Source organism: Haemaphysalis longicornis, unplaced genomic scaffold, assembly GCF_048455015.1.
Source record: "Haemaphysalis longicornis isolate Haplotype H1 unplaced genomic scaffold, Haemaphysalis longicornis Haplotype H1 scaffold_1, whole genome shotgun sequence".
Taxonomy (NCBI): domain Eukaryota; kingdom Metazoa; phylum Arthropoda; class Arachnida; order Ixodida; family Ixodidae; genus Haemaphysalis; species Haemaphysalis longicornis.
Genome location: NW_027526203.1, coordinates 323,061,169 through 323,087,133, shown reverse-complemented (window position 1 = coordinate 323,087,133; position 25,965 = coordinate 323,061,169). Strand labels below are relative to the sequence as shown.

At 48.8% G+C, this 25,965-nt stretch overlaps 1 protein-coding gene across 1 annotated transcript in view; it reads left to right on the top strand.

Annotated features, from left to right (window-relative positions):
• The window catches only part of LOC144151539 (uncharacterized), an 83,130-nt gene extending 58,296 nt beyond the window's left edge, over positions 1–24,834 (top strand). Inside the window, exons 2-5 of the mRNA XM_077682640.1 lie at positions 1,655–1,911; positions 14,248–14,604; positions 18,778–18,942; positions 22,719–24,834. Coding sequence (XP_077538766.1) covers positions 1,655–1,911; positions 14,248–14,604; positions 18,778–18,942; positions 22,719–22,905 — 966 coding nt within the window. The 3' untranslated portion in view covers positions 22,906–24,834. The remainder of the gene's footprint in view (positions 1–1,654; positions 1,912–14,247; positions 14,605–18,777; positions 18,943–22,718) is intronic.
• Positions 24,835–25,965: the final 1,131 nt, after the last annotated feature.

The following is a 25,965-nucleotide window of genomic DNA, read 5'->3' as shown; positions in this document are numbered from 1 at the left end:
GAGGCATGATGCGCTGGTCCCTAAGCGTTTCCAGATCAGGCACCTACGTCAGCTTATTTCACGCTGGTAACCATACCAATAGGTCGGTGACCGGCAGAATTGTCCAGGGTTTGATTATGCTGCGAGGCGTCTACATTGATGGCGTGATGCATGACCATGCCAGCAACAGCAGGGTTGGACAGCGGACAGCATTTTTCTAGCAACGACCACCGGTGAACTGAACTGCACCTGTGTCGCAAGATTGGGCAGCTACCTCATCGTGTGCTTGGGTTCTTTCTCTTCGGTCATTTTATGGTGCTCATCGGGATAGGACTATGCGTACCCTGAATAACGTTTTGTTACTTTTCTCTTTATCAGTGCTGCCCTTCCTATTGACTAGACAATTGAACTGCGCGAAAAAGGTTCGCTGCGGTCTATGAACATGAACCATGAGGTCAGTGGCAACCGTGCTTGTTAAAATAACGCAAATTATGCACAAGAACGCCTCGCGGAGGGTCCGCGAGTTCCTCCGCGACGGTCCTCTTTCTCTCCTTTTGTCAAACGTTGCCGCCAACGCAAAAGAATGCGGCTTTGCCGCATGGCAGGTACTATTTACTTCCTCTTGTAGCAGGGAGTTTAATGTTGGCTTTTTGCGCAACACTGCAGTTGTGCGAGGAAGCCAGACACACAAAATGTGGGCGTAGAAATAGGTGTGTGGGCACGTTTAGCTGCAAGAGTAGCTTGAAATTATGACACGTACCAACATGTTTCATCGTGCGGACTTCATCACTTTTGAAAGCCCGGAAGGGGTACCCAGCACGCCCATGCTTGAGAACCACAGTAGATGACAAAGAAAACGGGAAAAAGTAATGTGGAGTTACTAGCCACTTTCTTGCCCGGCTCCTGTGTCGCCACCGCTACCTGTTCGAACAATTGACGGCTCCGTCGAAGCACAAGCCAAGAAACAGGACTTCAATGTACTTATCGTGCCTCTTGAATGCTAACACGGAATTGACGTACTGATAACATCGTTTTTAGTATTAAAGCTATTATGTCACTGGTAACGTTGTGTAGCGAGAAATTGGAACGCTTCTAATTATTTCTTAGTTTCTTTTCCTGCGAAAACAATGTATTTCGGGGCTGGAATGGAGTTGAGTGAATTACTAATGGTAAGCTCTTTCATATTAAACAAGGCTCCTACAGTTCTGTAAAAACATTTGCACTTAGTCAGTGCCCTGTCGTGACCGTGACCCGAAAATTCCCTCTCTCGCACTGTTCAAAGATGTACCAGTTCCTCCAGCGAATATATCTTTAATGACGTTGTTTCTGTGGTGCGTCGTAGATGGGCTGTGTGAACAGGTAACTGTCTGTCACAGAGCACGCTTAACGTCCCGTTCTTGTTAAGCTTGGCGGCAAAGGGAACGTCCTACACTTTGCTAACTCGCTCATCGGTCCGCTTGCGGTACACAAAAAACGCTCGTATGGCTGTGTGTATTGCAATGGCATCGGACTAGGCACTGAGCCAATGCGACGATTAGGCCGCCCGCTGAAATGTCGCTTTTACAAGGGCAGTGCACGGTCATGACCCCCGGGTGTTATGCGAGAGCTTTGTCGCACAGAGAGGGGCTCCTGGCGGGAGGGGAGCTAGGACTTCAGACCGAGTTTTCTTGCACAGGCGAGGGGCCCAGCGAGACGAGCCGTGTGGCTGGTGCCACTGCTCAGCTGCTGTGGCTGCTGGGGCGGTCTGGTCCTTGGTGCGCTACCCGCACTGGCCGGTACCGGTCCTGTCTGGCGCGCCGTGTCAAGCTCCAGCTACTACATCGCCGATGTGAGCCTCCCGCACTCCAGGCCGCGGCGGGAGTTTCTGCCAGCGCCACCCTACTGCCCCGAGACAGGTCGCACCATCTGTGCCCAAGTCGATGACTACCCCACGTGAGTACACACCTGCGAGGAGGCACCGCCCTACAGCGCAACCTCCACGCCACACGCAGAGGAATGTGAAATTGCTTCCGAATGGTCCTGAAGCCATAACCAGGCATGTGATTGTTTTTTTTCAGAAGGCTGTTATGAGCACCTTGCCTTTCGCCATTACATGGGCTTCCTTCAGGGTGAATGTTTCGTAGGCACAAAATGAATCGATTTTTTTTAACACGAATGTGTTTTATTCCCAGATACACAAAGATTTCAATGACGTCATATCCGTCACGGAAATGACGCCAGTTCAACCAAGCAAGCGGCCTGTAAAGAGTGCGCCCCTGCACATAGGGTCTTACTGCGGGGAAGCAACCTTTACTACTAAAGAGTACGTTATACTTAGGGTTGTTTGTTTTCGGGTTTTATATTTTAACACGAAAGTGTTTTATGCCGGGATAAAACGAGATTTCACTGACGTCATATCCGTCGCGGAAATGACGCCGTACACCTTTGCCGAAGCGACCCGCCAGCAGGACCTCGCTCACCAAGCACAGCTACAAGACAGCCGCCGACCCGCGAATCATGCTCAGCCGCAGGTGTGGCTGCACATTTCACTTTCGTGTTTTACCGATTCCAATGACAGAGAAATCAGCCACGGTTTTTTTTTTTTTGTATACATGGACATTTTTAGCGCAGATTCGGAATATAAGACCACTTCTCTGTATTGGTGATCGATCCCCACGGGCTCCATCGATCATCACAACTCGGCCACAACTTTTTTCCTGATAAGAGTGAAATTAAGTTTTACGTCAGCATCGAGTCCAGGAGGCGGAAGCAAAATTCATCGTGGTTTGTATAAAGATAGTGCGCAAACAGGACGAACAAGCACGAAGGCATGCGCTCCTCTCTTCCTTGCGAGTCATGTGGGCATCGTTTATTTCCCGTGCTCTCTGTTCGCGATGCCATTTCAGAATAGCGACGTCACTGAAAGCGAGGGAGCAGTCACACTATAGCTGTCACAATGAGTCGCACAGATGCTTTCTGTGCCCGTTTTCAAGGAATTCCCCCTTTCGCTATGCCAATCGTTCAAGCAACGGCCTGTCCGGCGCACTGTAGGACCCGACACACGACTGTTTCATCCCGTTAATCACGCTGGCCACGAGCTTGGTGACGCCAACGGCGTGTTTTCCGCACAAGCGTAAGATGTGCCCCATCAGTAAACTCTGTGAGAATGTGTCAGAAGCAGATTGATAATGATACAGGTTGATAATGATGGTGTCAGAAGCCACTGAGCTGGGAGAGGGAAGCGAGTACCGGAGGAGGAGGGCGTCTGGAGGTGGAGAAGAGAAGTCGCGCACGCAGCGGAGCGGGGAGAAGAAAGAGACGCTCCACGTGCCGCTCGACTTCAAGTAACGGCCTCAGAATTACACTCAAGGTCAAAACGGACACAACTGAGAAATAAAACAGAAATAAAAGCGCTGCAGTGTGTCTTCCTCTAGCCACCCCAGCACAAGCCCACGTCAATTACTTAAGACTGCAGATTCAAGACCACACGGTGGAGACGTGGAAAGACAGCTGCCAGTCACAGACACGACGCCAGTCGGGCGCGTAAAAGAAAACGATAAGGAAAGTACAGCAATGGGCCTCCCCATTTCCCCTACAGAGAAGCCAGCGTGAGACACTAAAGACTGCAGATTCAAGTCCATGCCGTGCACACGTGAACATTCAGCTACCGATCACACGCACACCTGCGGCCGGAGGAACACCGCAGCAAGCGCCGGCACGAGCTGGAGACTGGAAAAAGCCGCGGGCTATTCGCCGCGAGCTCGATATGTAGGTGGCGACAGCGTCGCGCTGCTAGTGTGGATGCTCCGCTGAGCGGCCCGTAAGAAAGCACACTGTGGGCGCGCTTCGTGCCTTTTTCTTGCCGTATGTGCGCACGAAAGGTGCAAACAAGAGTGGTATGCTGTAGTTCGGTTCCTCAACGTTCAATTTATAGCATGGGAGCGGCAGTCAGTTTTCAATACTACGCCAAAAAAAAGCGACGACTCATCGGGAATCTCAGAATGGCCGTAATTGTGACAATGAACTTGTACGCTGTGGCTCGTAGCAAGCTCGATCTTTCCAGACTATGGCTTTGAACCTTCAATAAAAGCATAAATAGAAACAAATCAGGAAGCCTCGATCTGTCAAATTCAGTTTACAATGACAATCTCAATCGCTTTCACTGGTAGCATGACGCATTCTTGCATTTGTGGGATGCCCTGAAATGGTAACACTACTTAACTGCCCCGAAATTCTTTTTAGGAGCTTACTATATTTTTTTCTGTGTTCAAAAGGCAACATAATATTACTGAATTTTGATCAGCGCAGAGACATAAATGTAACCGCTCTAACGGGTCTTTTAAATGAAATTTTAGCGACTCTGAAGGAAGGTTTGATGAATAACGGTTTCGGGTCACTTATTTACGGCTTTCGTCGCAAGTGAACTTGCGAATTGAATTGTAAACGCACGCAGTACAATCGACATCTCATGTTTAGCTAGGTTTTCGCAAAGTGACAAGCAGGTTTCCAGTGTGCAAACCAAGCTTCTGGGACCTCACAGTGAGCACAAATATTCTGTTACGGCTGCTCCTTGACCATTTGCGTTCCTTTTAAAATCTAACAGGTGCCAACAACAGCGAGATGTGTTTGCATTCTTGCGTATAAGGTCGCTTACGAACCCTAAAGATGGCAATAAATGAAGTTGCGCTGTTGCAGATGTAGTAAAACATTTCCTTTTTATTTCTCGTTGCGAATCAGCGCAACGGGTTCCCGGTAATTACTTTGTTTTGTAAATGAATATCGCCTTTGTCTTGGCATTTACTTCTTGAGGATTGGTTAAAAAATAAAATTCTGTGGATTTCGTTTTTTTTTTCGGGAAGGGGGGGGAGGGGGGGGGGGGCGCCCTGCCAACGTTGCAAGAGCAGCGAGAAGAGAACGCATGTAACGCGAAAATCCAAACTATGGTTATCACTATTACTTACAATCGAAACTACACTAGGCGTTGTGTTCTGTAGCGGTGAAAAAGCAGTACTTTAACACGTATTTTCAAAACTGATTAACCCCCCTTTGGTCCGAGATTGTTCAGGTATTGTGGCTCGCCTTTTTCAAAATTGAAAGCAAGCATTGAATATTTTCAAATATTGAAAGCAAGCATTGTGGGAAAAAATGTTAAGACGTGACAATATTTGGCATTTGGTTATGCTGAGTGAGACACGTTTCTGGACAAGGTGATTCATGTCGGATTTGAAAAGGATATACAGTTGAACACGGATATATCGAACACGGATATATCGAATTATTGTCTATATCGAACAGTGCAAACATCCCCTTGAAAATCCCACGCAAAAGTATAGGGCTGTTGTGCGCGTGTATCGAACTCCTGATCACGGGCAAATTCGATATATCGAATTCCGCGCCGAAGGTGCCCCTGAAAGTTTGCTTCCTCTGATGGGGTGGAGTTGATGATAATGTTGACTCATCACAGGAGCTGCCTGGCTTGGTGAGACAGAGGCGGCGTCCGCGGCATTATGTCGCTTCGATGGCCTTCAACAGCTGTTTTCACGCTAGCACGAGGGGCAGCTCCATGATAGTTAGAACGCGGATAGTAGTTGGGGCGAACGAACATAAAGCAGCAAAAGAAATTGACCGGAGGCACTCTTTTTCTGTGATTGAGCTGTTTAGTGGCTCGTGCTGGGGGACCAATGCGGCGTTGTATGTTTTTTTTGTCCAAGGCATTCATTTTGGAGCAACGAAAGTGGGAATTCGTCGGGTGCAGGCTGCTGAAAAGGTGTTGGTTGAAAAGGCGTTCGGAATTCCTCGCAGTAGTTTTGAGGGCGATGCACGCATCAACGTTGACGTAAAGGCGAATGCAGCACAACTCGCCCCGGCTATTCCGGAGCGTGTCGGGTGCAAAGCGACTTCGTTGCACGCCTCCAGATGGGGGAGGTGTTCGGTTCGGATACTGAAGATAACGGCACTCAGTGCCTGACAACGTTCCCAACCGCCTACTGCAGCCGAGGTTACGTCAGCGTTATTCGCCTCTGTTGTGGCACAGTGTACAGCGTTGATTTTCTCATTTGTGCGTGTTTGTAATCTTGAAGACAATTTGGCGAACTTTACGACGAAGAAGAACAAACAAGCGAAGCTCAAAGACATTTCAATGATAAATAAAGTGCGTTGGTCATCATGCTGCGGTTCGGATTTTCCGTGCTTTGAGGGTCAGAACGGTAAACTACCGTTTTCCACGACTTCAGAAAACTCTCAGTGATGTGCGGAGTTGTCAGATAATCTTCAGATAGGCGTATTTTTATATATCGAATTATCGATATATCGAATTCTTTCGCGATCCCCTTGGAGTTCGATATATCCGTGTTCGACTGTATATGACAATGACACACGGAATGCCACATGACAGACGCAAACTCACAACTGCTTAATTTTACCGAAAAATCCCCCCTAAATACTCTTGCGCATCCATAGAAACGTATTTTAAATAATACGTAAAATTAGCAACTCGATACAGTTGAATAAATATTTATTCCTCCTCCTTAGTATAAACAACGACTGTCCAAAAATGATATTTATTTTAGAAAACGTACGGGAAGGACACGATCACACAGGCGCTTGCGGGTGTAAAATACTTGTCCGCCGTCCGGTAATGTATGGGCGATAGCGCACGGGTCGTGTGCAGTGTAAATGTTTTTGTTTGTTTCGTCTTTCTATAAGGACGACAGCGCAATTTTACAAGGGTGTGGAATTTGGACGCGTATGCGCAGGTCTTGTCGCTTCTTACCGGGCCCGTTTCGCGTACTAAACTTTTATCCTTCAAAACGCCCCTTCAAAAGCACCCTTTGACGTTCCCGAAACAGCAGACGACTGCACTTAACAATAAGAAAAGTGCAATGTGTGGAAGCAATGTTTATAACACGTTTCACACTCAAGCGGTGACCGCAGCGAAGATGTTTCGTGGAATTAAACCAGCGCATTAACCCGCAACGGCTGCTGATTATTACGTTTCTAGATGAAATGCGCAAGCAGAGCTAACTATGTCATTGCTTACTGCCAAACGAGCACACATATTGGTTGTTTTGTCGTGTGCAGCACGCGTCTTGCGCCGCACGCAACGTGAAAAGCAGACGACGCGAGAGCGCCATCCACACTAGGAGCGGTTCGTCCCGCCGCCGCCAGGGGCCGACTGTGTTCGCGCTCGGGGCGAATAGGCGAGCCCCAGAGGTTGTGCGTAGTCCCCGTGCTTTTACGAAGTAAAACGACACGATACTTTTTGTTGCATGTGTCTGCAAAATCGTCCTTTTTATTCACTAGACAGCACAAACATTCCAACTTCTATAGAGCGTGAAAACCACGCGTACCGGGAACCATCCCACCACTTTTTAAATCCTGTAGGGCACTTTGGAAATATATAGAGCCAATGAAATGTCGGAAGCAGGCTGCTACCTCTGTCTGCCTATCTCAGGAGCATTTCCCATTTTCAATGCCCCACTAAAACGTACGTCCGCCTATCTCGCGCCGGTGGGCCTTAGCCATTATCGGCTGGAGAGGCTGCACCTTGTGAGCGCAGGATCCTACGCCTAACAATTCAGCCCCCGGCGTGAGGCCAATTCAGCTAACCGCGTCGGTCGTGGAATTGGCCAAGCATCGGACGCGGTCGGGGATCAATTCGAGCAACGTGTATTTGGTGCTACTCCAATGGTTGTCATGTAGAGAGCTCCGGGGCTGGTTATAGTGGGTCATGTACAAGTGCCGTCAAAAGTAATTGGAACATGTTCTCGTGTAAATTTACAGGAATTCCTTCTTCCGGAAAGCCTGGCTGCATTGGTGTGCGCTTAAAGGAGTCCCCGCTAACAGAAAAAGCTTCCTGTAAATCGGTAATGATTGTCATAAAGCCACTAAGATAAATATTTTCTGATATCCACAAGTCCTTGTTCCAATTACTTACGACGACACCTGTACGCTGCAAAAAGCAGCGGCATCTGGATCGAGGGCTTTTTTCTGGAGGAGGGCTTTACGACGCTGATTCACTTCTTTATCTTTTTTCTTTATTGCATTCACTACTGATTATGTACTGATTTGTCGTTGTTGCTCCTGCTGCTGCTGTTATTCCCATGCATTAGAAATGTTTGCGTTGTAAATCCCGCTGTTTCAGGGTGAGCACGGCACAGACCGCTGAGTGGTTAGATTTATAGGTTGTTTGTTGTGCGTTTCTTCCTTTTTTTGCGTATATAATGCCACAATTACCGACACATCCTGTAAAGTCAGCTTTTTTTCTTGCGCATATATTTTCTATTTTCTATTTTCCGTACTATGTACTATGTAGTACATACTATGCAGTTAATGAACTTTCACTGTTGTGAGTTTTTTTTTTATGAGAGAAACTGTATGCGCTGTCAAGAGAGCTGTTTTTTTTTTTGTATGTGTGTGCACCAGGGTTGGTGCAGTTGTTTGCAACTGCATGCTTAATTGTCAACCGCTGCCGTGAACCGAAGGGGCTCGTGAGGCCGTCAAGCTGCCTTCTGCGACGTCTTTACTGACCCCATCCCATGATAAATGGGCAAAGGAAACTTTATCCTAATTATCTTTAAATGTACTTGCAGCTGTACACACTGAATCTTGAAGAATTGGTATGGGAGTGAGGACTAGACCGGTTATGAGTCTTAAGACTCACATAGCCGCTTGACCGATTGATTTCAGGAACACCAAGCGAGACTATTTAAAAAGTTGAAGCGAGCTTGGTAAATTATTTGGGGCTGAAGAATGGCTCGAACAGGCACGCCAGTCGCCTTGGATGCCGCACCACCGGATTTTTGAGAAATACGGGGGTGCAGGGCACGGCGACAGTTCATCGCCTTGACCGAGGGTAGAGAGTGCAACGCAGCATGTTTTTTTTTTTTGTGTGTGTGTGTGAATGAGAGAAGGTTAAGCTGTCAAGATAATCGCGTTCGTCTGGAATTTTTTTCGGCTGAAGGGCAATTGTTTGCATAAGCTCAGGCAGCTGGAGAAATGTGCCATTTTTTACCTTAATTTGCCTACTTGTCGTTACCCTTCTGCATGCGTTTTACGTGCATTTTTCAAATTGCAAAAAATTCTTTGAAAATATGGTTGCCTCATGGCGATACCGAACTGCCAGGGTGACGCAAGGAAATGCCACTTCGTTTTGTTTGTTTTTTTCATCTGACCCTATCTGCGGTTATTGATGTGGGTCACAGAGGTCAACTTTTAGGAGAAAGATGGAGCCCCAGTTTAAGGAGTAAACAAGTAAAACATGCACTCATGGGACAGTGAATTCGCCTGTGACCCATATTTGCCTTTTACTTACCATTAGGCCGGTATGCGGTAGATGGCTTTTGTTAACATAACAATAAGCGAATGATCGGCATACATCAGTGTTGCGAGCAGCGTTAGCTGCAGTTTTGGCTCACCGTGACACAGTGGCGATGTCGCGCTCCATAAACCGGGAACATGCCTGATTAATAGAGCACCGCCGGTTCTCAACATATGTTAGAGCGGTGCGGTTTCTTGATACTGAAAAGTATATACGGCGCAGTGTTTCCAGCGAATGTATTTCATTCAGTACGGATGTCACGCACGGTGGCTCGCGTGTAGGAGGTTAGGCAACCCGGAGGAGCGCGTTGTGGCGCGGACGATTGGCACTCGCGGTAGCGCAGAGTATGCATATGCTCTCGCATACCACGGAGGCGAGACGATGCTTGCCGCGCGCTCACGGTCACGATTAACTACCGCGGTGCGCGCGGGACAACAGCCGCTGCAGAGACGTCTCGTGCCCGCATTTTCCCACCCCCTCTCCGCGGCCTAAGTGGCAGACGTCGAGGTTTTACCAAGCAGGGCGAAAGGCTTGCTGCCTTGCGACAGGCATGGAGAGACGGCGTGATGAATCCTCATGGCTCAATTACGTTCACCGCCCAGCTTCTGCCGAGTGTTTAGCCAGACGGTGGCTAAACACCGCAGCGGCGCTTCACAGACGAGCTCTCCGCGCGGGGGGAGAATGGATGAAGGACACTGCTTGCGTCACCTGCGGCCGTGTAGGCGCTTTCAAACGTACGCCACAAAGGAGGCTGGAAACTTCCTTCCCCAATTGTTATTTTTTGCAGAGCATGAAGGATGTATGCTGGGGCCGCGATGTATACGTGCAGGGCAGAAATTTCAGCGCCGAGATTTCGGCAGGATATTTCGCAGTCTCGCCGTGTGACCCTGAGGGCTCCGCGGCGGTCGGCCCAAGTTCGCGGAGAGCAGACGCAGGACCGGAGATAGTCCCTAACGAGTGTTTCGAAAGAATAGAGCAGCCTTCGGTGTTGGTCTTAGGCCCAAGCAAATATTTTGAGGAGAATTCTAGCTACGATGCCGACCCTTTCTGTGCGGGCAGTCAGTTGAAATGAACCTCGAAGTAAAAGTCTCTGGCGCACCGCAATCACCGTACCAACATATTCAAAGATCCCGCGTCAGAAGCCTTCCTCAAGAACGCTAGTCGCTGCGTAAGCCGGAGTGCAACTTGCAAGCACAATGCCCTGATACGGGAAACTTGCATACCCGTCCCATTCCCCAGTTCACTGTAATCAGGAGAGCATCCCTTTGTAACGACAACGGCAGCGTCCGCTTCCATGTATGTGTTCTAACAACCCAAATAACAGCTGCGTTATTGAGCAAATATTTCAGAACCACGCTCTGAGCTTTGGCGCAGTGCGCCGTGGACTTTACGCACGTGGTATACCAGGGGCTCTGATGCCACAGTGTGTAGCAGCGACAGGGCTCAACAACGCGCCTCGCCTCGGTAAGCTAATTCTCAGGCACCGAGCTCGAAAGGGCCAGTGGGGAAGGCTGAACGCTGAGACCTGGCGAGTTTTTTACGTGCTTATGCGCACATGACAAATACCATTCTTCCCCTACGAATGTGTTTGCCTGCAACAGGATTCTCCCAGCCACCGATTCACTAAGCTATTTTCATAGAGCGGCAATGATGCAATGTCTGGGCTTCTCCGATGATAGGCGTTTGACGCTATAATTGAACGCCCGCAGTTTGACAGTAATTAGAAATTTCGTATGAACGTTGTCCCATATCCTGATCGCGTACTCGAATGTGCATGCAAAGCGAGCCACTCCGTTCAGATCACAACCGGCCAAGCACTAAATGATACCGCCTTTAGAACGATTGCCAGAGACTGCTGCCAAGCTTTGCCGTGAGTACTACTAGCGGTGCATTCACATCCCACCGCTGTGGATTCAACGGCACTTGCAGTTTTGAAGTGTCTCGCATTTTCGAAATACTTGGTTATTTTGCTTTTGGTATAGAAAGAGTTTGGATGATTCCTTTTAAGTCGGCTTCCTTCAGAGATTTTCAGAGAGCTGTCGTTGCGAGAAGGATGATGCGTGACGAAGAATGTTGAAGAATATCTCGCTCAAGTCACCACAACCCTCTATCGTCCCACTTCAATCCGTTGCGAGTATCGCAACGCTCGGCAAGAGGGTTTTCGTAATTGGGATATAATGCCTTTGGTCCTTTGGAGCTGTAGTGTTGTCTGCAAATATTGTTCTTTACCGGCGTTCTAGGTGTTTGGGCAGTGGAGGAGAGACCTCACCTGACTATAGGAATTAAGGGTAATTTTCACGCATGGGTAGTTGGTTGTTAATTTCAGTTCTTGTGCCTTAGGAAGAAGGCCAAACGATCCTCGCTGGTGTTGCGGCTACCATGCCTGTGAAGTGGTTTCAAGCGGCGTGCGGAGACAACTCTATGACGGTGCAGATTGCATCCTACTTAATTGGTAAATTCGGCTCGACTATGGCTTAGGTGATAGCAGGCATATCCCCGTTATGCTGGATGTGTTGAACACTTGAACCAGTTTGTTACCCTCCTTGTCGTTTACTAAGAGGCTGTGGGGAAAATTCTGAAGTCATGGATACGTTCTCTCATTCCTGCCAAGCCTCTCCGCAGATTTTCCATGCTCAAGAATTAGGTTTGCAATATGTCGAATGGAAGTCTTCTATTCAAGCTCTTGGCCTTGCAAGTGTACGTGATGCATTTGCTGCTAGAGAGAGAGAGAGAGAAAGACTTTATTACGTGATCCTGCGTGGGGAGGGATGAGAGGAAAACCCTCGTCGGGGTATTCTCCCCCCTCCTGCCTAGTCTAGGCCTCGAGGGGTGTTTGGCCAGTGGCCCAGCTCAAGCTACTAAGCTTCCTCCACCCGCGCCGCCCTCCCCGGCACCCTCGGAGTGCGGGGGGAAGGCGCGACGGCAGCGGAGTTCTCCGTTCGCTCTTGCCGGGCCAGGGCTTCCTCGAGCCGCTGGATGGCTTGTCTCTGGGATTCACAGTCCGATGCTGTAGTCATTGTCACTATGTCCGGCGGTAGATCGGACGGGGTACCGTTCCCACACGGCGTAAAAATGTCACTCAAGGTGTCACTGCACTTGAACACGCGCACTGCACCACTGTTCACCTGCCCGCCACCTGATTTCCCGTGTTCCCACAAGATGTGGGAGAGGGTGGCGGGCGCTCGCGCACACACAGTGCACATGTAGTCTTTAAAGCGTCCTGGGCACACATAACGAGCCAGCGCGGGTGTGATCACCGATCTCGTCTGTAGCTGTCGGAGCAGTACCTGTTCGTATCTGTTGAGTCCAGGATGCGGCGGGGGCTGTGTCTTTCGCTGTTCTCTGTAGTGTCTGAGTATGTCTCCATACTCTAGGAGAGGCTCGTGTTCGTCTTCTTTTCCTTGCGCTTCCTGGTCGTCCCTTGCGGCCTGAGAGTTCGAGGGGCGGGGGGGGGGGGGGCGCCGCGCGGTGTGTAAGCGGCGGCGTCCGCCCTCTCGTTTTGGTTGGCCGTTCCGCCGGGTATGGGGCCGACGTGGGCCGGGAACCATCTGAGGTATGTGGTATTCGTTTTTTGACTTGGCAGGATGTGGTGGGCTGGCGGCCCTTTGACGCCCTTGCTGAAGTTGATGATAGCTGATTTGGAGTCACTTATTATAGTGGTGATTTTCGGATCGCTCTTCAGTGCTAGCGCGATCGCTGCCTCCTCCGCCTGTGTGGCGTCCCGGGCCATGAGGCTTGCGGCATTAAGGGTGGCACCGTCCCTAGCTCGAATTACCACCGCCACGTAAGTTTGGGTCCTGTGCGGGTAGCGGGCAACGTCGACGTACACGGCAGTGTTGTCAGTGTTGTAGGTTTCGGCCAGAAGTAATTTATCCTGCCTAGGACGGCGTGCAGTACCACATATCCCGTTTTGTGTGGTGAGGCCAGCATACCCATCTATTGAACGAACGCCTAAACGGTAGGATAGACTTATTTCAATTTGTTATTGTGTGTAGTAAAGGTTCAGCTGAACTGAAGTGGTAGTACGGTAGGTTGTGTATCTGCAGACCGCAGTTTGTCGGAGACCGCAGGTTGCAGATATAATGGGTGCGGCTGGCAGGCATCCTTGGTATAATCATCTTTACTGAGCATAACCACACTGTGGACCCCGATAGTGTAGCGACAGCTCTGCACCTATGTTTTGTTTTTCTTCGTTGAAAACAAGTTGAATGAAGAAGAGGTTTTAGATATGATCATTTGGCCGTGGATAACAATTGATCAAATAGTTCGAGTCGAATTTGAGTTGGTTCATTTGCTGAATCAACACGAAAAATTCGCGAGAAAATGTTGGCGAGAAACCTACAAGTTGAATAATGTAGCACTGGGGCAACGAACCGAGTGTGGTTTTAAAACCGCAGGATTCGGATAGAAGGGAGATTTCCGAGCTGTTTCTGGCATGCGCAGAAGCTTCGTGCACGCGAGGCTTGTCGCAGCGCGTGCGCTCTCGAGTGGTGAGCCGCTCTGCAGTGTTTTTGAGCCGTAGAGTTTCATACTAATATATACTGGGGGGGGGGGGGGGGGGGGGGGGGGGGAGGATCTGGCGTTGCAATCTCGGGCCGTCGGGGGCGTCGCCGTTGCAGCTAGCGACGTTCCTCGCTTACTTGGCTTGGTTAGCCACATGGCTTCTTTTTTGTCTCATTCTTCTTAAGCTTCTAAATAATCACTGGCAAAAAATCTTTCTGGCGCTTCATTTTAATAATAACAAAACATATTTGAATAATATTTTACAGTAATATTGTTGCTTTTTTGCAGCCAGCTCAACTTTTCAGCTTGTTCATGAGCCATGCCAAGGACAAGTGGAACGTGCCTGCCCAGTACATGACCAAACGCTCGCTGAAGCGCGGCTCCCTTAGACGGTGGCACCAGATTTATCTCTAGTATATATTAGTATGAATTTCTATGCTTTGAGCCCACTTCCCCTGCCCTCACAGGGACTACATCTACCACGTGCTGCTGGGAAGCAAGAGCAAACACTTCAACCTGTCCACGCTGTTCTCGGACGAGCGGCTGGGTGACGCCCAGCCCAACCGGGCCCTGCTGCCTGACCAGCCTCGCACCGACAGCTACGTGGTGTACCAGACGGCTGTCCACTACGACTACGATCACCAGGGCGGGCACCATCACCACCAGGGCGGCCAGTCGCACCACCAGCGCAGGCCACAGCACCGGAGGCAGCAGCCGCATCATCACGATACGCTGCCTCACCATCAGCAGCAGTCTCACCAAGACAACGAGGACTGGTCTGACGCCACGATCGTGCTGCCGCCCGCGTTCGTCTACCACAAGAGGTGAATATACAGCCAGGGCACACGCATACCTCCCGTTCAAGTGCATGCAAGGGTACCGCTGGCTTTATAGACTACACCTCCTGACACATGCATGCACGCACACGCCATCATCATCTTCGTGTCCACTGGAGGGTGACGAGCTCTCCCATCGACTCCAAACTGCTGCTATATATACTCTGCTGTCGGAATCCATTATTTGCCACCAAACTCCCTCCGTCGAGCTATCGGTCTTCTCGTACTCAAGTATGGTCTCCTAGTATCCTCTCTGTAACCCTGCTGGTCTATCGGTTGTCACTTCTCTGCATTAGATACCCCGCCTAAGCGCACTATTTCTCTTAATTTGAGCTTCCACCCGAGTTTGCTTCATAGCCTCATACGCCTGTTTTCTATCTACAGGAGTCACCCCTCTCATTCTTCTTTGCATGGCTCGTTGGGCCGACCTAAGTTTTCTTTTTAAGGTGCTTACTAAGTCAGCATGTTCCTGTCTCGTAAGTCATGCATTGGTTGCATATATACCTTTCCTTTCAGGGATGCATTGGTTGCATATATACCCTTCCTTTCAGGGATAGGGGCCTATATATACATATTGTTCATTACTACACAGTGTTTGCCGAATGCTCTCCAGCCAATTGTAATTATGCGCCTGCGCCTGAGTTCCATCTTGTGGCTTAGATGGGAACTCACAACTTGCTATATAATTGTTATATTCAACCATTCCTTGTATTATTTCATTGCTTAGGCTGAAGGGGCGCTTTCTGCATTTCTATTTAACATTACTTTCGTCCTACTCATCCTTATCTTTAACCCTATACATGGCTCTCTGGGTACAGTTCTTTAAGCATTCTAAGAATATATATATATATATATATATATATATATATATATATATATATATATATATATATATATATATATATATAAGGGTTGGCAGGCAAGAAAACCTCGGAAAGCAAAGGGGAGGATGTGGTACGTCATTGAAACAGATAAAGAATTTGGAAAGAAAGAAAGAACGTGGAGAAAAAATGCCCGCCGGGTGGGATCCGAACCCACGACTTCCAGAATACCGGTCTGGGGCGATGACCACTACGCTACCAGCGGGGCTATTTTCCCCTCCACTTTCTGGGGTATTTATGTTAAGGTATTTTGTTTCCTGCGCTTGGGGGTGATAGCCAGCGCCACTCGGACTACTCGGGGTGAAGGGGACCTTCTTTTTTAACCCCCGGGCCATGACTCGAGTGTTTATGACATGTCGAGAGTGGTCGATCAGCGTTGAACCCTCTTAAGCTCCCTATGGCACCAAGACTGCCAGAACAGAGGCCCTCGCTATGCATATAGCGAATCAGAAATGGAAAATGAGGGGCTCATTGAAATAAGACATAAATAAGGGTTGGCAGTCAAGAAAACCTCGGAAAGCAAAGGGGAGGATGTGGTAGGTCATTGAAACAAATAAAGAATTTGGAAAGAAAGAAAGAAAGTGGAGAAAAAATGCCTGCCTGGTGGGATCCGAACCCACGACCTCCAGTCTGGCCTGGTGCGATGACCACTACGCTACCAGCGGGGCTTTTTTCCCCTCCACTTTCGGTATTCTGGAGGTCGTGGGTTCGGATCCCACTCGGCGGGCATTTTTTCTCCACGTTCTTTCTTTCTTTCCAAATTCTTTATCTGTTTCAATGACCTACCACACCCTCCCCTTTGCTTTCCGAGGTTTTCTTGACTGCCAACCCTCATTTCTGTCTTATTTTAATGAGCCCCTCATCCATTTCCTATACTGATTCGCTATATATATATATATATATATATATATATATATATATATATATATATATATATATATATATATATATATATATATATATATATATATATATATATAGTGGAACCCCGATAATACGACTTTCAAGGGACCGCGAAAAAGCGTCGTATGACCGGGGTGTCGTGCGACCGGGGAGCGGGTAAATACCGACCAAGTAGAACGTCTCACGCGACAGATGAGCTGGGAACTTATTTAAACTACTATATTTAGCGCGTTCTCGCGTTATTTGCGAACCTTTGGCTGAAATCCCAAGCTAAAAAACAACGTTGTTGTTGTGCCCCCTCCAAGCTAGCCCGCCAGCCAAGCGCCGCGCGCTACGCGATATAAGACCGACGTGGTCGAGAAAATTGAGAGAGGAAAAGGCGAGTGTGGAACTGCCACGGCCAAGCGAAACGAACGATAGTACAAGGCGGAGATGAACAAAAAAATTACGCCCACCTCCCCTCGCGGGAAGCCTGGTGTGATGCGACGCTGAGGGGGGTTCAAGCGCAAGCGGAGAGCAAACGTCGACCGAAAGGCCGCGGGAGAGCGGCACACCGGTTATATTCTAGGCACTATATATGCGCAGCGCGCCCGAAGGAGAGGAAACCGCGGAGAGAGAGAGTACTGCACATGCGCAGCACCGCGCGCAGCGCCGCCCACCAGCGAAGTGAGAGCGCGCTGGGCCGCACACGCTCTCACCTGGGCACGCGCCAGCGCCAGTGCATCTGCCGCGGCTATGACGCAACACAATCCAACACAATCCAGTTTAATCCAATCAAATCCAATCCAAGCCAAGCCAAGCCAATCCAAATGAATCCAATCGAATCCAATTCAATCCAATGCCCCTTGCGAGAGGGTGCTCGCTATCGGAGAGGAGAGCGGGAGAGTGGCTGAGGACAACGGACGCACGCCGCGGACAACAACGGACGCACGAAGGAAGGACAGGGCCGCCGACAAGGGATGCTCTGAGCGTCGCATCTAAAACAGCATCGCCGTACATGGAGACATCCTTTGAACAGTCCCGTGCCATCGCTTTGGGTCATAGTGCTCAACACATAGCTGTTTTCGTTCCCCACTAGAACCGGCAACGCGAAATAGATAATTCAAACTTCGCGAGTAAACCGTGTTGCGGCGATAATTATAGCGCGGTCTTGCTACAGTGACTTGCAGCGGCGGCCAGCGAGGGACCCAAAATGGCGATGCCAACGGGTATACGTATCTCCCCCCATCGCCTCCTGCATTTTGCCCCACCCTTGCGGCGGACGCGCGGGAATTGAGGCGCTCTGGCAAAGAAAAGAGCGGAGTGACAACGCGGCTTTCGATAAGCTGAGGGAAGAAACTTGGATCGAGCGGTCGGGGAAAGCGGCTGTCTGTTCATCGCCGTGGGGCTGCGTCGTATGTGTTTCCGCGTTCGTTGGAGGCTCAACAGGAGCTTCGAATTTAGGCTCCACCTGCCACCTGAACTTCGACTTCTCGCGGTTGGCGCGTTGGCGTATAGTGCTGCGTGGGGCCGTCGCAGGTTAACTCCTGCTCACGAGTACCCGCTTGCTTGTTTGCGTCTGTTCAGTAAGTGGTCTGACCCGCCTGCGGACCTTTGCACATCAAGCAGCGTCAAAGGGGGGTTAATAATAAAGGTCAGGACGAGGCGGCAAAGCGGTGTAAAATATGGGAATAGCGCCGGTTTACCCGCGCCACGGTCCGTCGTATGAAACGGATCGTGTGCACCCGGGCGTCATATCATCGGGTTCCACTGTATATATATATATATATATATATATATATATATATATATATATATATATATATATATATATATATATATATATATATATAAGAAATACAGCAAGGAAAGCCGGCAGTTCACCACGCCAAGGGATGAACAGAGGAATAGTTATGCTTTTTTACTACGAGTAGTGAAGTTAACATTTTTAATTTTATATAGAAAAGAAAGGGAAGAAAAACATGCGTCCCGAATGAGGACCGAACCCACGCCTTCCGGTTAGGTCTGAGATGCCTTACCGATTCGGCTATCTGGGCGACTGTGTTCTCTGTCACTTTCTGGGGTATTTATATTTAGCACAACTGTGCCTGACGCTTGAGGGTGGTAGCCAGCGCCACTCTGGCATCGGTGGCTACGAGGTATCCTGACGTTGACGTTTTCTTGCAAAAAACGTTGACCGCATATTATCCATTTTTTTTTCATCCTCTGGGCTTCCGTGCCTTTCTCATGACCTCACACATCTCTTTCCCCCTAACCACTTGGAAACTTCCCTCCTTGCCCCGGCTTGCGCTTGCCGGATCATAGTACGGTTGTGCGTTGACGGCTTCAGTGGTCATTGGCGGCGTGCTGTGAGAAAGCTGCCCGACGCTCTGCGTAGAGACCTGGTGAAGCGAGCTCCCGAGGTGGACCCAGCCTGCCCCGTCCGCAGCATGTTCGTGTCGCCCAAGGCCGCGCTCAGCGACCGCTCCCAGTGGAAGTTCGTGGTCAACCTACAAGACAGGGACCCTTCGGCAAAGCAGGTTATCCGCGTCGACGTCTGTAGGTACGTATACGTCGCGCTTGGAGTTCGCTTAGAGAGGTGCGCTCCTTTGCTTCAGGGTTACCGGAAAGAAGCTCGGAGCCCCTTCATTAGGATGAAGGGCCAAACACATTTGCGGAAGCGACGCGTTTCCGCACGCGTTTTTTCGTCTCCAAAACCGGTCCTGTAGCCTTCATGCGTGCTCCTGACCGCTGCCGGACCGGTTTCCAGAGTGCGAATACGCGTGCGGAAACGCGTAGTTTCTCCGCACATGTGTTTGGCCGTTAAAGGGCTGCTGAAGTAGTTTTAAAATCGGATAAAAATTTTTTTTTTTCAATTATACATTAGTCAGTTTATGCCTGTAAACTTATTTTCGCGTTTTTAGCTTGGGGGCAGCGGTATTCATCGATAAATTTGACCCCACGCCCCGCCCAATGCTCACTCTCGCACCAACGGAAGAGCGAGAAACCGAGAGATAGCGACCGCAAGAACGCCATATTCAGAAGACGGTCAGCGACGTGCGCCGCCGTTTCGCTGTTTCCCGGTTTTCTGGACGAAATTCCGCATTATAAGCAGGCGTGTAATCTAAAATTTGTTAACATTGATTGTCTTGAGTTGCCTCCGCGTCGATTTTTAGCCGTAAAAACGACTGCTAGATGTACCAGAGTTTTCATACCCGAGCGCCCGTTGCTACTGCATTGCCTTCACCAGTATAGCCGGTCATGCCGTCAGGTCATCTGTTTTTCTTACGAGATGTGACGGTCTCAAACAAATGCGGTAGCGTCCCAAGTTTTTGGTTTTTAGACAAGTTTTTTTAGAAAATTTAGGGTACGACAACGCTCTGGTTCCCCAGACGTCTTACTCGTTTTCCCGATCAACATTGTGGGCTACGACGATAGCTTAGCTAAGTATGTATATTTCGCGCGTCGTTAGCAAGAAATTAATTCAGCTGGAAAGCACGAAGCGTTTGCTCAACGCGGAAGCGCACCGCACACGCGCCGCCCGTGCATGCCTGTACACGGCCCACGAAGGGACTCAAACCGCACAGGCCGCGGCAGCAACCGCTCGTAGCTGCAGTCCGGAACCAGAGCAATCGCGAAAAAGAGGGTAAACATGCAAGTGAGTGGATGGTAGTGGGGTGAAAAACTGTCCTAGGGATTGTCATCCGAAGGGGTTTTGAAAGCGGTGATCAAGTTTGTGCCGCGATGCTATTCACTTCACGCCGACTCGCGGCCCGTCCGCGGAGGCTGGTGAGCGATCCGGCACCAGCACCTGCCAGAGCACGCGATGCGGCGAGGCGAAAGACAACCGCGCCCTCGGGAAGGTGTCGTTTATTTTGGCGAAAAACGGTGGTTTTGGGTGTATTTACACAGGAAATACACATGTTTTCTGAATCCAGCGTGAAGAAAACTATAAAGTAATGCTCCCAACAATTTTTTAAGGCCGTTGATTGATATTTCGGTTCTAATGTATATACGACAATTCCACGCCCAAGCTGTCAGGAACATATATGTTGTGAATTAATTCCGTCAAATAAGAAACTTTAACGAGCGCCGAAATCTTCCACACGGGTATTTTTGCATTTAAGTTTTGGCAGAAAAACGGTATCTGCGGCCGGTTATAAAGCCCGCAACATTCTTCGTATAGCATCAGCTCAACGCCCCTTGTGTAACTGCGGTCGGTGCTGCAGGACAGCACTCGACCATGCGCGTCCATTTGACCCTGGTGTAATATAGGACTAAGTGTCGGTGTGATGGGCGCAGCCTAGGTATAACTACTATATAAAAGCCGTGTCATTATTGAGCATGAAAATCTGGCGAAGGTGAGACCTAAGCTAAAAACTGACCGGTGCATCCAGAGAGGATTTTAGAAAGAGGGTTGCTTTTGTGGCACATGAGTCAGTGATGTGCGGAAGTTAATATCATTTTGAACAGCGAAGCTGTTTAGCAAATCGCAATTTTTCGCGTCCGCAGTTAAAAATACCCAGAAATTGCCGAGCGCGCTCACGTGAGCGCGGGCGTCGCGGCGACCTCCCGGTAGTTAATAAAACCAAGAAAAGCCTAACGCTCGTGTGTGCGTGCCTCGCGACGACCCCCAGTGTCCCCGGTGCATGTTTGTCAAGCGAAGCAAACCCACTTACGGAGATTGGAAAATATTTCGGCGACTGCCGGGCAGTTAAAAAATTGGCCGCGTATCTGCTCCTTTCGTTGCAAATGCCGTCAAAAGACGATAGTCTTTATCTGCTTTTGCGAAGTAAATGCCTCCCTTCGCTTTCCCGCTCACCTCTCATGTTGTTCCTCTTGCGTCGCGCTCCTCCCAAGGTAAAGACGCCAAAGGTTTGCTTAAATCATTTTAAATTTCCCGCGTTCCACTGCTCCAAACCGGGTGTCTCGATGCGAACGCTGCCGTACGGCGAAGACGCGCGTTAATCGAGGCGCCGTACTTCAACGTTTATAGAACCGCGTTTCCCTACTCCACGTGCGTTGCAAGCAGAACTTGGAACCTATCTAGTGGAACCTTGCGTAACTGTTGCCGGTTGATTTCTTAAAATGGCGCCAGAAGCTACAATGGCGCGGGCGACAGCAGGCGACGGCGGAGTGAATTCTTTTTCTGCAGTTCATGAAGTATTTAACTTCGCAAAAGTCAAGCATGTTTGATTTTTTTATAAAGGAACACTGCAAATATCACTTCTATATTGATTTGTTGTCTCATATTTGCGTAATGTCTTGTTCTTCTTCAACAATGTTGACAAGTATGAACATTACACCGGACATAGACGGGTAGATTTAGCTGTGACTATATAAGACTATTGCGCAGGCAATGTTTTGCTTTGGCCGGGTGGCTGAATCGAGTCACAGACAGACAGACGGACAGACAGACATACAGACATACAGACAGACCAAAATTTCTGGGTTGAAGTAGCCCAAGAAAGACTATCGTCTTTAAAAAACAAGAATAGGCCTAGAACTCGTGTGTGCGTGCCTCGCGACGACGTCCCAGCGTATCCTGCGCACGTTTTTCGAGCCAAGCGTACCTACTTAGGGAGATTGGTCAAGATACGCCAAAACGACTCCAGCGTTCGCCATAATCGTGGCAACACTTGCTCGCAACAAGAAAGGCACGTCATAACTTCGGTGTAACTTCGGTCTTTATAAGGTGTCCCACATTATGTGTTTCGCGTAAAAGCATGGAAATCTGCGGAAGGAGTATGGTTACAGCCACACTTTATGCCCCTTTTTGCCACCACCTCCTTTTTCCCCAGCTGCCACGCGCGGCGTCTATCTCCCCCTGCCATTTTTATGCGTGCATTGTGGGGCGGAAAGGGGGGGGGGGGGGGGGGGGCGTGCACGCCCTAGTAGCCTTTACGCGCTCGTCGTTCACATATCCACTCTACTGAGCGGAGATTTCAAATGGACGTCTCACGGCCCGGTGCGTGGAACCTGACTGCTGTCCTCCCTGCTCTGTGGTCGAGCGGTTAGCGTTGGTGTTTTACGCAGACAATAAGATGCGCACGACGCAGGAGGGAAGCAGACAGCACCATGCTTGTCCACTAAAATGAAGCTCGGGTTCTTCCGAGCGTCATTCAGCTAATTAGCTAGGAAATATCTTCAATCGCAAATTACGGAGAAACGCGTTTTGTTTCGTGCACTCCTTGCTCTCCGCCCAGCTTCGCCGTTCATTCTTCCTCACTGAGCGGAAGGGCACCGGTTTTTGTCCCGGCATCGCCCGCCCGGAGCGCCGAGTTGCCCGTCTCAAGGATGTCGGGGGTGGTGGTAATTTGCTTTCCCGTGGTTGCGCAGGTCCCCGGAAGCGGCCTGCTCGAACGCCATCACCTTGCCCTTCGGCTACACAAGCCGCTGCACGCAGAAGTACTTGAAGAAGAAACTGCTGTCACTTGACTCCGACGGAGGCGGCACCTCGGAGGAAAACTTCTTCGTCCCTTCGTGCTGTGTCTGCGAACTAGTTCGCGATGTGGGCAAAAAGTAGCGTGGCCGCAGCAGCTGCTGCTTTCACCACACCTCATGCTGGGCTCAGTGTGGCGAGCGTTCTGTACTGAGGTGCCTTCGAGAGTGTCGTCGGAGGTGTGGGCCGAACTATCGCTGAGCGAAGAGACTGACGTATACCAAGATGCTTTTTTACATCGCTATGACGTACATGCTCCAGGTAGCCTGTGCACCCCCGTGTTTCTGCGCACTGTTTTCGTTTTTTTTTACTTTTTTATAACATAATTACAGGGCTACCGCCTGTTTTTCCGAGAACAGTCATGCTCCCCATATGTGTGATGTGCTCTTATGGCCATTTCTACTGCAAATAGCATGTTCTGCTTTCACGTAAAAAAAGAAAGAAGAAGGAGGGTGCATTTTAAAATTGTGAACCTGCTACAGTTATTCCACTCGCCTTGAACCGCTTTGCGCTCTCAAGAGAAGGTGGTTGTCAACAACCCTGACATGTAATGTAGTCACGTTATGCACTGCATATGCGTCAGATAAGTTCGGCTGGTCGCCTTTGAGCCCACGGAAAGCTCTGGAATGTGCGGCGCGATCTAGTGCCCGCAATTCAGCGCTCCAATTACTTGGGATGCCCACTACCGATCTGACTACCCACTACCGATCTGAGAGCGCCGCCGAGGCCTGGGGTCGTATTCAAAGCTTTCCGCAAATCCTAGCTTTTTATAGGCTCTCAGTCATGTCACGCGCTTCAGGGTGACAAAATTACTTTTTACTTTGTGTACTCGCATTTGAATTTTTTTTTTTTTACATTTCGTGACATTTAATAGCACCGTAGAGTTCTGGTCTACCTGCTTTTTGCCTTCCCGTTGTAGCATATTCATGCCTGTCGTTGAAAAACCAAGCCAAGGGAACCACGAGGACGATGTAGTTTGAGTTTCTGCTCCAAAAAAATACCGCTTGCGTAACGACTATATAAAATTTTGTTTATGATTCTATATAAAATTTTGTTTATGATTGGCTGCAACGTCGTGACCCGCCGCGGTGGCTCAGTGGTTAAAGAGTTGTGATGCTGAGCCCAAGGACGCTTGCTCGATTCCCGGCCGCGGCAGCCGCTTTTCTTATGCAGGCGAAAAGCAAAACGCCCGTGTGTACGAGATTTCGGCGCACGTTAAGGATCCCCAGGTGGTCAAAATTAATCCGGAGCCCTCCACTACAGCACCCCTCATCGCCTGTGTAACGTCGGCGCTTTTAACCTCATAACCAATCAATCAACGTCGTGACGTATTTAAACCTTTAGCGGGAAAGATTACGTTCCACGCTAGCATAGTTTGTTTCCGCATAGGCCACGAAGGATGAAGCCATTTTTGGTCGCCATTGTCGAATGCATGCGAAAATACTTCACGAGCCTTGGATGTAGTGAATTCTTCGGGAATTCGCAGCAGCCACCGTCTCGCCCAATGTGTTATCTAAATTGTTAACTAGCCAAAGAAATAATGGTTATGAGTGCTTCTAAACCAGAGATTAGCGATCGTAAAAATAACGTTTTATGCTTTATTTTCACGAGTAGAAAAAAAAAACCTTGTTATTGGTTTTTGATGTAGCAGCATCACAAGGGGCCAGTACATGCCTCTCCAATACAAAGAACGCAACGCGTTGCATCCGTCCATACGAAAATGAGAGAGAAAAACAAAAGCAAAATCGCGGTTTTGGTGATTACCGTGCTGGTCGAGTTTGAACGTGAGGAAGTAGTGAAACGGCGGCATCATATGTTTTTCGCTAGCGTTTCGTTATCATTACCACATCACAGAACCGCTTGTCACAGACTCACAGCTTTCTGTTTCTGCGTGCGCGATAGCAGCCGTGAATGTGATAACGCAAAATAGAGCTTGCAAGTTAACTATGAAGCACAGAGCTCAATTATGTTACTAAAAGCGATGAAAAGAAATAAATAGAAGCGAGAAAAATATTGTGCCATGTTCGATGTTCTTCAATTCAACACTCGCCTTTAGCTCACATTTAGGTCAGCGTTAAGGCGTTAAGGCCAACTAAAATACAACTGTACCGAGTAACTTCAACAGAAAAGACAATCAACCGCCAAAGATACACACAAACACACACAGGCATATATATATATATATATATATATATATATATATATATATATATATATATATATATATATATATATATATATATATATACAGACAGAAATGCCGGCAGTCTACAACGCCAAAGAGGCATAGGGGAATGGTTAGACTAATTTTTTACCGTTAGTGACGTTACATTATTTTTTTTTATTATTAATTACGTGAGAAAGAAAGAAAGAAAAACACCCGTCCAGAGTTGGGACCGAACCCACGCCTTTCGATGAGATCTCGAATGCCTTACCAATTCGGCTATCTGGGCGACTGTGTTCTCCTTCACTTTCTGGGGTATTTATATTTACTACAACTGTATCTGACGCTTGAGGGTGGTAGCCAGATATATATATATATATATATATATATATATATATATATATATATATATATATATATATATATATATATATATATATATATATATATATAGCGAATCAGTATAACCCCACCCCAGGAGCCCATCATGTGCTATGGCTCTCTCCGGCAACGCGACCCCTCCATTTCAGCGGCACCGACGATCATGACGTGTAGGACTGGTTGTCCTCCTACGTGAGCGTGAGCAGCTATAATAGATGGGACGATATGCCAAAATTAAACGACATTATCTTCTACCTTATCAACGTTTCAAAGCTCTGGTTTAAAAACCATGAGACTGCATGAGTTTCAAAACCATGAGGAAGTGTTCGGTCACCCAGCTGTACGCAAGCTTTGCGCTAAACAGCGCCTTCGAGAGCGAGCGCAGCAGGCTGGGGAAAATTTAACCAGTTATATTGAAGACATACTCGACATTTGCAAGCGTGTGAACCCCTTGATGCTGGAGGCGAAAAAAATCAAGCACATTTTCAAATGTATTAAAGATGACGCCTTCCACGTGCTGATTGGGAAAAATGCGGAAACCGTTTCGGAGGCAGTGAATCTGTGTCTGAGTTATGAAGAGCTGCGAAAGCAACGTCTGG